The sequence below is a fragment of the Fragaria vesca genome, linkage group LG2 (assembly GCF_000184155.1).
Source record: "Fragaria vesca subsp. vesca linkage group LG2, FraVesHawaii_1.0, whole genome shotgun sequence".
Lineage (NCBI taxonomy): Eukaryota > Viridiplantae > Streptophyta > Magnoliopsida > Rosales > Rosaceae > Fragaria > Fragaria vesca.
The window spans coordinates 1397273-1412840 of record NC_020492.1 but is presented as its reverse complement, the minus strand read 5'-3'; the positions used below and the strand labels follow the sequence as shown (position 1 = coordinate 1412840).

At 37.8% G+C, this 15568-nt stretch overlaps 3 protein-coding genes across 3 annotated transcripts; 2 read left to right on the top strand and 1 right to left on the bottom strand.

Moving 5' to 3' along the window:
• The first annotated feature begins 692 nt into the window (after window positions 1-692).
• Window positions 693-3554, top strand: LOC101299157 (laccase-11-like). The gene is made up of 7 exons (XM_004291981.1): window positions 693-800; window positions 886-1037; window positions 1150-1394; window positions 1520-1648; window positions 1825-2316; window positions 2873-3304; window positions 3424-3554. Exons 1-7 carry the CDS (start codon window positions 693-695, stop codon window positions 3552-3554), a joined length of 1689 nt encoding a protein of 562 aa, XP_004292029.1.
• A 549-nt stretch (window positions 3555-4103) lies between these two features.
• On the bottom strand, window positions 4104-4994 carry LOC101297594 (syntaxin-112-like). The gene has a single exon (XM_004289618.1). The coding sequence runs from the start codon at window positions 4992-4994 to the stop codon at window positions 4104-4106; it is 891 nt and encodes a 296-aa protein (XP_004289666.1).
• A 1269-nt stretch (window positions 4995-6263) lies between these two features.
• Window positions 6264-9591, top strand: LOC101298862. Its single transcript, XM_004291980.1, has 7 exons — window positions 6264-6299; window positions 7587-7673; window positions 7849-8061; window positions 8224-8391; window positions 8505-8558; window positions 8849-8995; window positions 9214-9591. The coding sequence occupies exons 1-7, from the start codon at window positions 6264-6266 to the stop codon at window positions 9589-9591; spliced, it is 1083 nt and encodes a 360-aa protein (XP_004292028.1).
• The last annotated feature ends 5977 nt before the right edge of the window (window positions 9592-15568 follow it).

Below are 15568 nucleotides of genomic sequence, written 5' to 3'. Positions count from 1 at the left end.
CATGAGGAGCAAGAAACTGAAGCCAAGCTTTAATGGATCGAAAACACGCATAAGAGATGGTTTTTGTTCTCAAATGTAACTTATTGCGAGACTTCTAAATAGCCATCAGAACATATAAGCCTCCTGCAAGCCAAAGATTTCTCAACTGAGCAGAGAAGGCCTTGTGCGTAAAGGAGTCCCAAAGGTCAAATAAAGAACCGGCGGACGGAAGAGAAGTACCAAAGCAGCAAGCAAGCCATTGCCAAATATGTTGTGCAAAAGAGCAATTGAAAAAGAGATGAGTCTGATCCTCTAGAAAACCAAAATTACAAAGCTGACATACAGACACCATAGGAATACCTCTCTTTTGAAGTTGATCATCCGTAGGCACCTTATGATGAAACAACCGCCACGCTAGCAAAGAAAAACGCGGAGGGATAAAGTTACCACAAGTATTTAGAACAACGTAAAAGATTAAGCTTCTTCAATCTTCATCTACTCGATCTGTTTCGCTATCAGTATTTTGCTTCCAAGGTTTGGTCTGCAACCTCTGCCGTCTCTACCTAATGTTGACAACACCTCCTCTCCATCACAACAAACTGAGATAGCTTCTTTCATGTTTTTTTCCCAGCCCTATAAAACCACTAGGCCTTGACCAATCATGTCACACCAAACATTCTTGACCTTCCATACAAGTACAATTGGCGTCAAAAATGGCAAAAACCAACAACTTCGGCTTCTGTTCTTTACTTCCCTACTTATGTTTTGTTGCGTTCCTCTTCATTCCAGCCAAAGCTGCTGTCAAGTCATACCAATTCGACGTAAGCGCTTCAAAAATGCCTGAGCTTCCTGCACTGATTTTTCTCATAGTTTACACAACCTTACATGTTTCCATTTATTTTGCAGATACAAGTGAAGAATGTGAGCAGGTTGTGCCATTCTAAGCCAATTGTTACAGTAAATGGGATGTTCCCAGGACCTACAGTCTATGCTAGAGAAGGAGATACACTTCTAATTAATGTTACCAACCATGCACAATATAACATGTCCATTCATTGGTAAGACTTTTTAATGTTAATGGCTTAATGCATAATGATAGCATGAAAGAATGAAGAATATATGATCACAAATAATGTAAGTAATACAAACTTTGGTGGCTTAAATTTCCAGGCATGGACTAAAGCAATACAGGAATGGCTGGGCAGATGGACCTGCTTACATAACGCAATGTCCAATCAAGACAGGAAGCAGTTATATCTACAATATGACAGTCACCGGGCAAAGAGGAACTCTATGGTGGCATGCTCACATCTTTTGGCTTAGAGCCACTGTCTACGGAGCAATTGTCGTTTTGCCAAAACAAGGGACTGTCTTTCCTTTTCCTCGGCCTTACAGAGAAGCTAACCTCATCTTAGGTGAGTCTGAGTAATTTTACCTCTTGAGTTCTTTCAAATTTTCTTGTACAAGAAGATACTTACTAATATATACCTCAAGTCCACGAGTGCGAAAATTAATTGGAATTTTCTTGCCAATGGTGTAGGAGAATGGTGGAATAACGATGTGGAAGAAGTTGTTAAGCAGGGGAACAGACTCGGATTGCCTCCAAATATGTCAGATGCACATACCATTAATGGGAAGCCAGGGCCTCTCTTTCCATGCTCGGAGAAACGTAAGTCCCATCCAAGTTATATTACCACTCCTAATCTGGGCCAAACATTCACAAGAATGCACACAATCGATTATTAGAGCTCGACAATATGATATACGAGCTCTTTTTATAGCGCAACTGTTTGGACCTGCAATATGAAATTTTGCATTCTCATTTTCTCATTTTTGCTATCTCAGATACCTTTGCAATGGAGGTTGAACAAAGAAAGACGTACCTGCTACGGATCATCAATGCTGCACTCAATGACGAGCTATTCTTTGCCATAGCCGGCCATAACTTGACAGTGGTCGAGATTGATGCAGTCTATACTAAACCATTTACATCGCAGGCAATACTAATAGCACCAGGCCAGACCACAAATGTTCTTGTTCAGGCAAACCAAGTCCCTAGTAGATACTTCATGGCTGCAAGGCCATTCATGAATGCACCTGTTTCCATAGACAATAAGACAGCCACTGCAATCCTTCAATACAAAGGCATCCCTAATTCTGTTCTGCCAGTTCTCTCCCAACTTCCAGCACTCAATGATACAGCTTTTGCGCTGAGCTATGCTGCGAAGCTGAGAAGCCTAAACACACCAAAGTACCCAGCGAATGTACCACTTAAAGTGGATAGACAGCTTTTCTACACAATTGGTTTGGGAATCAACCAATGCACTACTTGCTTGAATGGAATGTTGGAAATAAAGTGGACTTAAACACAGTCTGCTATATTCATGTTAATTGTTTAAGACTTTATCTTGGATAACAAGAAACGATAGATATTATATTCTGATTCATATAAGATTTCCGAGTTGTATATCAGTTGGAAATCTAGAAGGTTCATAGTACAAAACCTGATGTACAAGGAATTAGTATTGTGGAAGGAAAGATCTTCATGTTATTTACATTATTCAATTAGGATTTGGTTATGGGATCAAGTCTTATGTTGATCACTATATATAGAGGGTCTAGGTCCCTGTGTTCCACACCGTTCTGCATTCATTGGCTTCCCATTGTGCCAGCAACAAGGTTAAGACACACAGAAGGCCGACCTTCAGTATTCACCAAGTACAACGTGAGCATCAAGCAAACTCGCAATCAACAATGGTGGCTTCATCGAAGACTGCAGCTAAGTCCGACTGGAGGAGCAACGAAGGTATTATGCTTTATACTTAATTTAGTGTTCTTGTTTTTGATGTATTTGTGATATTATTGTAGACGATCCTATATTACATATTTTAACATGGAACGCAACTCACTGCTTCCTTGAACAACATCACTTTCGTGATGCCTAAAATAGGGCTGCTTCAAGCTCATTACTTCAACACTAAGGGAGTATTTACCACAGACTTCCCTGACCGTCCTCCAACACCTTTCAATTACACAGGTGCACCACTCACTGCCAACCTTGGGACTAACCTAGGCACAAGGCTAAGCAAGATAGCCTTTAAATCGACAGTTGAGTTGGTATTACAAGATACCAATCTTCTGACTGTGGAATCACATCCTTTCCATCTTCATGGTTACAATTTCTTCGTTGTTGGGACTGGAGTTGGGAACTTTGACCCCAAGAAGGACCCGGCTAAGTTTAACTTGGTGGATCCTCCTGAAAGAAACACAGTTGGTGTTCCTACCGGTGGTTGGGCTGCCATATGGTTCAGGGCTGATAATCCAGGTGAAGTCTATGCTAAATTATTAATGATAGTTTACACTTTACACACCAGTTTGTTATGCATCAGCTTTAAAACCTAAATATTTTACTAACAAATTTGAAGGATTATTGATCATGTATAGGGGTGTGGTTCATGCACTGTCACTTGGAGCTGCATACTAGCTGGGGTTTGAAGACTGCATTTGTGGTGGAAAACGGGAAAGGGTCAGATCAATCTGTCTTGCCTCCACCTAAAGACCTTCCACCTTGTTAACTAATTCATCTTGAGGATTCATAATAACGCTTCTCTAGAGAACACAAATTCTCTGTCAGTTAATTGATCTGTTTGCGGCATTTTGGCTGATCGTTTCTTGCAACCGTTCTGCAAAACACAGTAACATGTGCATAGATTCCTGAAATCTCACGTTTGATGACCAGTATATATAAAAGCTGTAATGTGATTTGATTCTTTCTAATTTAAATCTTTAAACCCCATCTCTTTGGATTCATGTCGAGTTTCAGCTGAACTGAAAGTAAGCTCTAATAAGAGAAGCAATATAGATCATATCAGAATAAAGGACATTCATAACAAGCATTCAGATCCACATCTGTTTGCAAAGATCCAAATTACAGAAGAAAACATTATGTGGATAGACGTAGAGATATTATCTAACACATTGGTCTCCCTAAAACAGTCATCACAGCATTGCATTCTACATTGAAATGCAATCAAAACAATGATAAAATGATTAGCCATCAACCAGTAAAGTCCACCCTATTCACATACCAACACTCCACTAGAGCCCCATTCCATCTGCAACTTTCAAGCAGCTATGATGGAAATAAAGCACACCAATAACACAAACAGCACAAAAGCCATAATCCAACAAACCCACTTTCCTCTTTTCTTCTTCAACTGCTTAGCATGAAGGAGTTCCTTGGTTCCACCACTTATGTAAACTGCAGCATCAGCCACATTCTTTTCGATATCATTAATCTGTTCACCTTGTGCTTCAACCAACACAGCCATGTCCAGGAAAACTTGATGCAGTTCTGTCAAGCTTCTCTTCAAGTCCTTCAAGGCCTCATCTCTTTCCTGATTCTCCATCACCAGCTCTGTTTTCCCTTCAAAAACTTTGACCTCCCCGCTTCTCAAAATCTTCTCAATCACTTCTTCAGTTGCTTCCTCTCCGGTTGCATTATAGTACCTCCTCTTGAGACCCTCTTTGTGCTCCTTAACAATCTGTTCCCTCAATGCCAGAAAATCATTCATCATATCTCTCAGCTTGACTCTCAGTCCACTAGTCACCGAAATCCTCATTCTATCAACAGGGCTTCCTTCCTTGTACCCAGCCACCTCTCGGTTAGCAATGTTAGACTGATCAAGCGATTCCAACCTTGCTTTGATGTTCTTCGCTTTCCTCAGGATACTAACCATGTCAGCATTGATTCTGTCTCTCAGCCCCCGAAGAACTTTAGCACTGTGTGTGGACTTGGTTTCTTCATTCAGATCCTGAAGATCAAGAAGCAGGTTCGAAATCTCTTCCATGTCAGCCTTGATTGCTGTCACTTCTTCAAAAAAATTTGCAAGATTCTGTTCTTCAGCAGGCTCAAGTTGCCCCATCTCCAAGTCAGGTTCTGCTTCAATGTCTTTCATGGCCTGTTTCTTAAGGTCCACGTAACTGGTGAACGATTTGGTCATCAGATCATTCATCTTTCCCACAATTATCGAACAGCCACCTGCAACAGATCTTCACTTCCTTAAAATCCAACTTAAAACAGGAATTGAAAACACTCCAACAGTTTGGTTTCCCAAAAATCGTCACTAACAAAAACACTAACTACTCTAATTTGCTTGAATTTCGTACAACAGTCACAATCTCATTTTGGAAACCTTCAAATACCTAAACCACATAAAATTCCAGATACCCAACCTTGATAACATACACGATATCTAATCCTCAAATAGATCTTAAATCCTTAAAACCCATAACAAAAAAAATCAACTAAATCTTAACGAAACACTAATTACTTGGTCGGATTTCCTAAAATTCCATTTCCGAAGCCATAGATATGCATACACAACTTTTGTGACCGACATTGATAATCTTCAATAAACAAGCAAAAATCAAGGAACTGCGTTCAAAGATAACACGTTCTAGCACATGATAGACAGAGACAAGATACACAAGTATGTTCGCATAACAACTAGAACAACGGAAAGGAAAATTGAATCTAAAAAGCAAAAAGAAGAGTAAGAAGAAAACCTTGAAGAATAGGTGATAGTGCGAACAAGGAAAGGCCAAGTGCTAGCCTGCTACTACAATTCTTCTTCTCTGAAGAATTCCGCGGTTGAAAATTTGAGGAGCGAAGAGAGAAATTGCAAGGGTTTTGGTTTTGGTTTTGGTTTTTGGGTGTGGAGGGTTTGAAGGTTTTTTTTGTTTTTTGAGAATGGGTTTGAAGGCTTTCTGACTAAAAGGCTTTTGGATTTTCAAATTTCAAATGAAAAGGTTTTTCCGCTTCGGACGAGAGCCGTTGCAATATATGAATCTAACGTTTGATGTCACCGTTTGACCATACATGAGTCTACATTCTACAACGTCGTTATGTTTCAAAACCGTTACAACTAAACAACGTTAACGTTGTATCATGTCTTGTTTTTTTCTTTTTCTTTTTCTTTATGTGATACTAGCCTTTTACCCGTGTATATTTACACGGAATCATAATCACAATCAACTAAAGATAATATTATACAGTTATTCGTCATACTAATGGGTAGTTTATATGATTATTTATTTATTTAATTTGTTTTGATTTTAATTTTGTTTTTACTATAATAACCCTTATTTTTATTTGTGTTAGTTGATTCATTAAGGGTAATTATGGAAGTTCACAATTTGGTGAAGCTTTTGAGGGCCTGGCTTTATAGTAGTAGAGATATATATTTTTTTTGGTAGTTGAAATGACAACTTCCTTGATAAAGATGGTCCTTGGTAAAGATGGTACCAGAGCTCTTCAGGTTAGCTCAAATGTGGGGAATTTGAGAATTTGATTAGGATTAAGCTAGGCAAACCCTTATATGTACATAACGCTACACTAAGTTTGGCTATAATAAACCAAGTTAGGCAACATGATCTTACTTGATGAGAATAGGTAGCAACACACATGAAAGAAAACTATGTGCCTGACATTCCTACTAACCCGTCATCGGTAAAGATCGAGTGAGAATTTGAAATCTATGGAGGAAGTTCAGCAAAGACTAAAATATCTATAATATTCTCGATATTTCCTCACTATGTTAGACTATAACAATATGAATCTGGAAGTTTGGAAACATGCAGGAAAGGAAATCGATAAGATCAGAAACCTTTTCTTACTCACCTTAATGATTCCTTTGGAAAGATTTAATTGTCTTTATATGACCTTTGGATTTGGTTAGAGAAACATGTATGTATCTCAACTGGCATAAAGCCTTAGCCTTTTTGCTTTCTTTTGAGAACACACCATAACAAAGGGGTAGCTAGAGATATATATATCTACTAATCAATCTAAACTAGTCAACCTGAAGTCTCTGGCATCCAATTTTGAAGATTATTGGTTTATTGAATTGGATATGATATCTCAAAAGTATCTACTGAGCTGTCTGAGCAGCTGAGCTTTGCCATGAAAGCTTAACAGCTAGCCTAGTCATGTAATCCCATCAAATATGTCAAATTTATCCATTACCGAGTCGATCTTGTTTCAAGTATTTGGGACTAGCTAGTAAAAGTAAAAGATTTGTGAGCCACTTAGTGATTCATAATTTTCTTTATGAATCAAGGAAAACTGAGAAAGAAGGTTCTGATTAAAACTCACTCTTTCACATTGCCTGTGCCCTTGGAAATAATAATACAGAACCTAAATAGACAAAACCCCATTTCATACCCAGACCATAGGTTTTGAAGAAAGAGAGATATCAATAAAGTACATCTAACAGAAGAAAGATAACATAAACCAATTCCCTTTGTATTCTTATATTTATTGAATGCAACTCGATCTCCTTTTCTATTCCACAGCACTTCTTTCTCAAGAAAACACAAATTCTTTCATTTTCACTATTTGTATGAGGACAAGCTAATTTAAGAGCAAGAGATTTCCCTATTAACTTTGCAATCGAGAAAGGAAGTAAATGAGATGAAAGTCATGAAACCCTTTTGATCATTAGCTTACATATGGGGTAATGTAGTTATGCGAGCATAGCAGCTTTTCATGAAGGTATACTTATGAATTGGCTAGAATATCTCATTTTCCTCTCTTTGTGTCAAAGCTTGAAGAAGGTGATATTATCGATTGGATCAACATTAAGAGTCAACCTGCTGTCGATAACCCTTTACTCAAGAATCACAAAATCCAGGTAAACTAATTGATTAGTAGTTGAGTTCCATTCTTTTCATCTTTTGTTTTTACCATTGGAAGCTCATAAGACGGAAATGAATTCATATTGTTATTCAATAGTTGTTTTTGCCAAATGAAACATCACTGTGGGGTATTGTACTCGAGTGTTTATATGAGAAACGATACTTGTGCAGCTGCAACCAACTTCATTTCCAGCCGGGACAAAAGAATCAAGTAATCTTGTGACTGATCCAACATATCAAACATGGTGTAAGCAAGAAGCATGCCCTTTTGGAACAGTTCCTATACACAGAACCACAAAGGAAGACTTAGTAATGGCCAAAACTCTTTCGCATCACATATTCAATAACATCAGCAGTACTAATGATTTTGCCCCTAATAATCACGTAAGTTTCTTGTTTTTTTTTTTTTTTCTTCTGCATTCGGAGGTATGATATAACTTATAAGTTGATTTTGCCCCTAATAATCACGTAATTGTTTAGACTTTGGTGGTCTCAAGTATTTCGTGTACTGTCTAATGTTAATGTTCAATGCTTACTATATCTCAGAAAGTCTTCGTTAGACTAAACGAAACACGAGGTATCAGATCCTCTGGACTTTATGGAATGACTTCGGTATACAAACCAAGTGTGGCACCTGACCAGTCTACTGCTGGCACTATTTGGGTGGGAAGGGGTTTGGGTGACCAAACTAATCTTCTTATGGCAGGGTGGATGGTAATACTTATAAGTTCTGAACATCGATCCTGATGACTTCCTTTTAACTCTTAAATCTATTATAGGTTCGTCTTCAATAATTTAGCAGAATTTAATATTTCAATTTGTGACAGATTTCACATTCAATAAACGGTGATGATCTGCCTCGGTTGTTTGTGTATTGGACTGTAAGTTGATCTCTTTGAACCAATCCTACATACAGCTTTGCTATCCATATATATCATTTTTGGTTTGTTTCTATCTAGTGGTCTCATAACAGATAGATCCTGACAGATATCTGTCATGTTATGTTTTTGTAACGTACATTTACATGAATTTTCAGCAGATTATTTGTAATAAAATATATTGACAGGTTCTTGAGGTGATCGATATATAATATATACAACATACCACTGTCTAGCAATGATAATTTACAGAAGCCGCATAGTTTAATTCCATCATTTGTGCTGATGAACAGGTAGATGGAGGCCATATAGGATGCTTTAATTTGCTTTGCCATGGATTTGTACAAGTAGATCGAAAATTTGCTCCCAAACGTACTAGGTTTGAGCCATTGTCTACTGTAGGTGGAAAAACATATGAGGTCAAGTTTGCAATTCACCAGGTAAAACGGAAATGACTTGACTAACGCCAGCTTTCCCTTCTACCATATTTTGTATGCTTTCCCTCTCAGATATCTGGTTCATTCTGTTGTCACAATGGATATCTGAGTATTCAAAATCGACAGTTTGACGACATAACAGAACAGATTATTATAAGTAGTGAATAATTGAATAAATTTGTAGCTCATGATATGTACTTGTTTGTCTTCCAATTTCGTAGGACCCCGTAACGGCAAATTGGTGGCTTACAATGACAGACTGGAATATTACAGTGGGGTATTGGCCAAAGGAAATATTACCTCATTTACGTGCAGGAGCAGGAGAAGTAGGGTGGGGAGGACTTACCATGGCCACCGGTAAAGATAGTCCTCCAATGGGAAGTGGTCAGTACCCAGATGGCACGACTAATCATGCTGCCTATTTCAGGAACTTACATTACTTGAGGGCTTGGAATAAACCACTAGTTCCGTCAGATAAGTATCCTGTGTTCGAGTTTATAGAATCAACTGGCTGTTATGGCTTACAGAATGATAAAGGTACTAGGCAGGGGTATTGGGGTTATAGCTTTCTCTACGGAGGACCAGGGGGCTCTTGTTAGAATCTTCATCTATGTTATGCACTCTAATTACAATTATTCATACTAGTGATCCATGAACTTTTTGTTTTTCTGATCAATCACACCGTTTTTTCAAAAGTTTCAAAGCACCAAGACTAATCTATACCGGAGATCATGTCATAATGTTTCTTCCCTTGCCCAGAAAAGATTGAGATTTAACTTCAATTAGTGTCGGCGAAACTAGAATATATATATAAGGTAGGGGCTACACACCTAGCCATGCTGTTACCAACTCGACCATATAAAGTTGTTATTGATGCATGAGTAAGGAAAATTAATGAAAGAGAAAATTGTCTAAACAGTGTCTCACTTTTTAAATAAGTAAAGTTTTGGTATCTCACATTTAGAAAACTTCAAAATAGTATCTCACGTTCTTACCTCGACCAAAGTTTGGTATCTAGAACCATTAGCTCCGTTAAAAAAACTAACGGCAACTATTTTTATTCATAAAATGACCAATTTACCCTTGAGTGTTTATTTTTGTTATTCATATTATATAATAAAAAGAGAAATTTGTCGTAATGGTACATCATCTTTTCTTGCTTTTAACATTACAGGGGTTGCTAGGTGTCAATTTTTAAGAAAGAAAATCCATGGTACCATTATGCCACTTACCAAAATTTATAAGGAAGAAAAGATAAGATACCATTATGACGAATTTCACTTTTTATTATCTAAAAAGAATAACAAAAAACAAAAAATCAAGGGTACAGTGGTCATTTCATGAATAAAAATGGTTGCCGTCAGTTTTTTTTAACGGAACTAACGATTCTAGATACCAAACTTTAGTCGAGTTAAGAACGTGAGATACTGTTTTGAAGTTTTTTTAAGGTGAGATACCAAAGTTTTGCTTCTTCAAAAAGTGAGACATTGTTTGGATCATTTTTCCTTAATAGAATCTTAGTTTTTTTTTTTTTTTTTTTTTTTTTCATTAACAACGTACCTCATATTAGCTCCATAATATCTAGTGCCTTCTAGGGTTTCAAAAATTATTTATTTCTTCCGTCCAACGACGTGTTCATTGACGTTGTCGTTGGATGGGAGTTAAGGGTGGCCAGATGGTGGTCGCATCTTGTAGGCAGGTGACGGTGGAATGAGAGAGGAGACCTTTTCAACAAAACAGAATGTAGGCCTAGTTTGGCATAGTTGTTCTATGAGTATAATTGTTTTTTAATCTGTTAAGCTAGAATAGCTTTTGAATTTGCTGTGAGGAAAATCAGTTGAGTGTTTGGCAACTATTTTTAAAATTGTTGTAAAAACCAAGAATCATTTTGAGTGCTCATGCATGTTGAAAATGTTGTTATATAATTTAGTTGACATTTCAAGTAGTACCAACTATGAATTGCAAAATATATATATATATATATATATATCTCTCTCTCTCTCTGTTATAACCAATCCAATATCTTCGAACCCAAATAACACAATAATCAAATTGAAATCACAAACAACAATAAAACAAAGTTGAAATTCACTAACTTGAACAGATAGAGGCCTGCGAAGTAGTGACCTAAGACAGAAATTCACCCCCACTTGTGCTGCAGTTTCGGACATCTATCTCGACGATACAACTATCTGGTACAAGTTCTTGCACAAGAACTCGATCCTGACTAATTTACAGTATGCTTTTCTAAAATAAGAATAGGGAAGGAAGAAGAAGTGTGTTGTTTTTCGATTGGAACGACGACAACAATGTCGTCCTATATATAAAGTCAAAATCGAACAGTTGCAACTGTCCATACAATTGTAACTGTTCTCCAACAGTTATTTTGGTCTTATCCGATTTTAATTTCCAAAAACTCTAAATCATATTTCAGAAATTAAAAACAAATTTTAATCAATAGAGCCCCAAGGCCCAAGGCCCATCTTTTGACTATATATATATATATATTTATATTTTTATGTTCTATTGAAATGCCGAACAGAAAATCTCACCAAGCCTAATCAATTAGTCACAAGGATAATACCTTATAAAGACTACAACTTTTGATTTCATATGGGATAAATCCCACACAAGTTCCAACACACACTCTCTCTCTCTGTGAGAGCCCAGAAAAGAAGAGATGTTTTGTCTCTCTTGAGCAGCTGAGGTCGACGGCGAAGGGTACCTTTATCTTCATTGACGTTTTGGCTAGCAAACTTAAAGGAGGCTTGGGTGGAGGTCCCACTCATCTCTGACCGTGAACATGCATGGTGGCAAGGATTTTTTGTTTTTTTGTTTTTTGTTTTTTTTAAGGAGAAGAGGGTGTTGGGTTGGTTGGTAGTTGTGGAAAGAGTTCTTCTAGCCCTCGGTGCAGTTAGGGGAGGTGAATCGATCTATTTGTTGTGGTAATCATGTTGTTGAGCGTCGGTGTTTTGACGCTGATTTCCGGCGGCGCATTATTGTGGAGGACGCCATCGATTCTCTCTAGGTTGGGCTACATCGTTGGATCGTCAAGCCTATCTTAGGTCACCGGCGCCAACATTGTGTAGGAGGGTAGCAACTTGGTTTGATGTGGGCTCAGTCATTGTTGCAAGGATACGAGAGTTCCTATGCAGTCTAGGTTTGAGATGGCAGTGCAGTTGGGTCAATTGGCGTCGGTGGTAGTTTCTGAGTTGACCATTAAGAAGCAAGTGAAGGGAGTTTCACCTTATGCGGCTTTAATTCCAATGAGTTATGTGGCTTTAATTTGACTGAGTTATGCGGCTTTATTTTCAATGAGTTATGTGGAATTAATATGGGAGTTAGTGTGGCTCTAATTCTAGTTAGTTATGCGCTTTAAATTCGATTGAGTTATGCGGCTTTAATTCTTGTGAGTAATATGGCTTTAATTCCAGTAACTTATACGGCTTTAATTCTCCCTCAACAATCTTGAGTCATGCAGTGCATGAGTTTCCAGAGGCCGAAATGTCTCTTTTTGGGCTTTTGTGATAGATGTGATTGGCAATTTGGTCTTGGTCTTTGGGCTCAGGCTATTTGGATCCGGATTTGGCCAAATATATGTTTGCAGAGTTGAAACATCATTTGACTCCAACTCTTTCTCCTCCAATAAGAGATTATATATATATATATATACACACACAGTTCCCTTCTAGAGCGGGACACCGCTTTGAAATTAAAGTGTGGTGCTCCTCATTTCGCTCACTTTCAGGTCGTTTTTCCACATCTCCACCGTTTAGTATCTAGAACATAGTGTGTAGATCATTCATGCAAAGTTTCATCCAATTTGGAGATCATTTGGGTACCGAATTAGATTAAATGAATCAACTGAACAAAATCTGTCCCAACGGAACCGTTCGTGTAAATCACGATTACGGAAGCTCAAATGATCTCCAGATTGGATGAAACTTTGCAAGAATGATCTATACACTATGTTCTAGACACTGAACTGTGGAGATGTGGAAAAGCGACATGAAAGTGAGCAAAATGAGAAGCACCACACTTTAATTTCAAAGCGGTGTCCCGCTCTGGAAGAGAAATGTGTATATATATATATATACACACACACACACAATTATTATCAGGTCCAAATATCTTTATTTATTTGGGAAAATGCTCAAATGCACAAAATTTCTTAAAGTAAAGCCCACTTGAATGAAAATTTGTTTCCAAGGCCCATTTCAATTAGTCATGATACAATGATAGATTTATCCTCATTCTCATTAAACTACCTCCACTCTCTCTGTTGTCACGAAAGTTTCTCTCTCCTCTCTCTCTCTCTCTGAGGCTCGATCTGGTTCACCTCCATGGCTCCATCACCACGCAGTCCACGCCTTCATCTCCGACGGCAACCGACGTCTCACTTGAGCCGATCTTCGGCTCGATCTAGTTCGGCTCCATCACCATGCCGCCAATCCTTCACCTCCAGCTCGATCTAGTCCGTAGTGATGTTGGCATGGTGGTTTTGCGGCGCACGAGGACGCGGCGGCCAAGGTCGATACGGCAGAGCATGGCCACATCGTCGACGACAATCAAATCGAAGTCGAAGTAGTTGATGCGGCGTCTGCCCGAGTGGAGGAGATCGGCAAGGTAGATGCACTCGTAGTTGAGCGGCTATTCCATACTTGATCGAAATCTCCATCAACGGCGGTCGAGGCGCCACCACCGCCACCAATGTCGGGCGGATGACGTCGTTTTGTCGAGGAAGCGTCGGTTCTGGGAAAGGCAGTGGTTAAGCTATAGCTAATTTCTTTTTAACTAGGGGTAAGTAAGATTATTTGGGTCAATAAATATTTTTCTGGGGTCAGTAATTTTTCGTTTTGGTTGGAAATTGCTTTCTTCTTCGTTTTTCTAGCTTTAACAGATTATTGGGGGTTAGTACTGAGGTCAATAGCTAATTATTGAGGGTCAGTAATTTTTCTTTTGGTTTCGTTTTGGTTGAAAATTGCCTTCTTCGTTTTTTATGTGTTTTGACAAATTATTGGGGGCTCAGTACAGAGGTCAATAGTTGATTACTGGGGGCAGTAAACTTACTGATTACTGCCCCCAGTAAAATCTCAGTAGAAGTTTATTGCTTCCAGTAAAACATTTTTCATCATTACGGCCCCTCAATAAGATTTTATTGACCTCAATAGAAGTTTACTAGCCCCTAGAAAAATCTCAATAGAAGTTTATTTCTCCCCAGTAAAACATTTTTCATCATTACTGCCCCTTAATTAAACTTCAGCGATGGTGCAGTATACTTCCGGCAAGGTCCGGTGACATTTAAAAAAAAAAAATCCGGCGATATTTCAGACGACCGGCGAGATTCCGGTGACATTTTAAAAAATCCAATGAAATTCTGGTGACCGGAGTCTAGAGTCTTATTTAGATCATATCCGGCAAGGTTCGGTGACTTTGCAGTATACTTCTGCGATGGTGCAGTATACTTCCGGCAAGGTTTGGTGACATTTAAAAAAAAAAAATCCTGGGAGATTTCTCTTTATTTAAAAGGTACGGATTTTCTTAATTAACCCATGTTTAGATCATATTTTCTCATCTGAACCGTTCACATTGTAGGTATATATTTTCTGCTAAGTAGATCATTTCTACAAATTTTCTACCAAATTGATAATCATTAAGGCATTCAAAGATGTGATTTAGAACTAAAAACACGAACGGTATAAGTTGAACAGTTTCAATTCGTTCATTGATTTAATTAATATTCGATACCTTAACGATCTTCAATTTAGCTGAAAATTTGTAGAGATGATCCTACTCATATATACATATAATATGATCGAAAAGTGAGTTAAATTAAGAAAATTCGTACCTTTTGAATAAATAAGGATGTTTGTATCTAACCAAATAATTAAGATATTTAATCGGTAAGCAAACGATCAGTGTTGTCGGATACCTGAGGAGCTGCAATTCTAGGTCATAATTGTGCAAAATAGTATGAGATACACACATACATTTTACACTTTTAGATATCTATATATTCACACTCCGAACTCACATCTAAATCTGTTCCTACCAACTTTTGCTGTATTTCTTTCGATCTTGTTCCTAAATCAGAATCTCTATTTATTATACATATCAATATATAAACAACTTGAACATGTAATGTAGTATGATACATAATCTTTCTTGGCACAAGCACCTGTTCAGCTTTTTAATAGTGATCAATGGTTGGACTATGAGAAGAAAATATAAATTAGAAAAAAGGGAAAATCAGAGCTTGTGAGGCAATGAGATTTTTGGACAGAGAGGAGATTGTTGCGGACTGGCGAGAGCAGTGGTGGGCGAGAGCAGTGGTGGTTTTTTTTTTTGCTGGAGAGGGATTTTGACGAAGAAGAAAGATGAAGACTCTAATTTTCTAAGAAATTCGTCTGAATAGTATACGAACTTTGCTCTTTATAAGCTTTGGTATATCAAGTTTAAAAAATATCATATTTGTATCTCATGTTTGCATCCTGACCTAAGATTGGTATATATAGTCATTAAGATTACTAATTTATCCTCAGAAAAAAAAAGAAATGACTAATTTACTCTTAAATT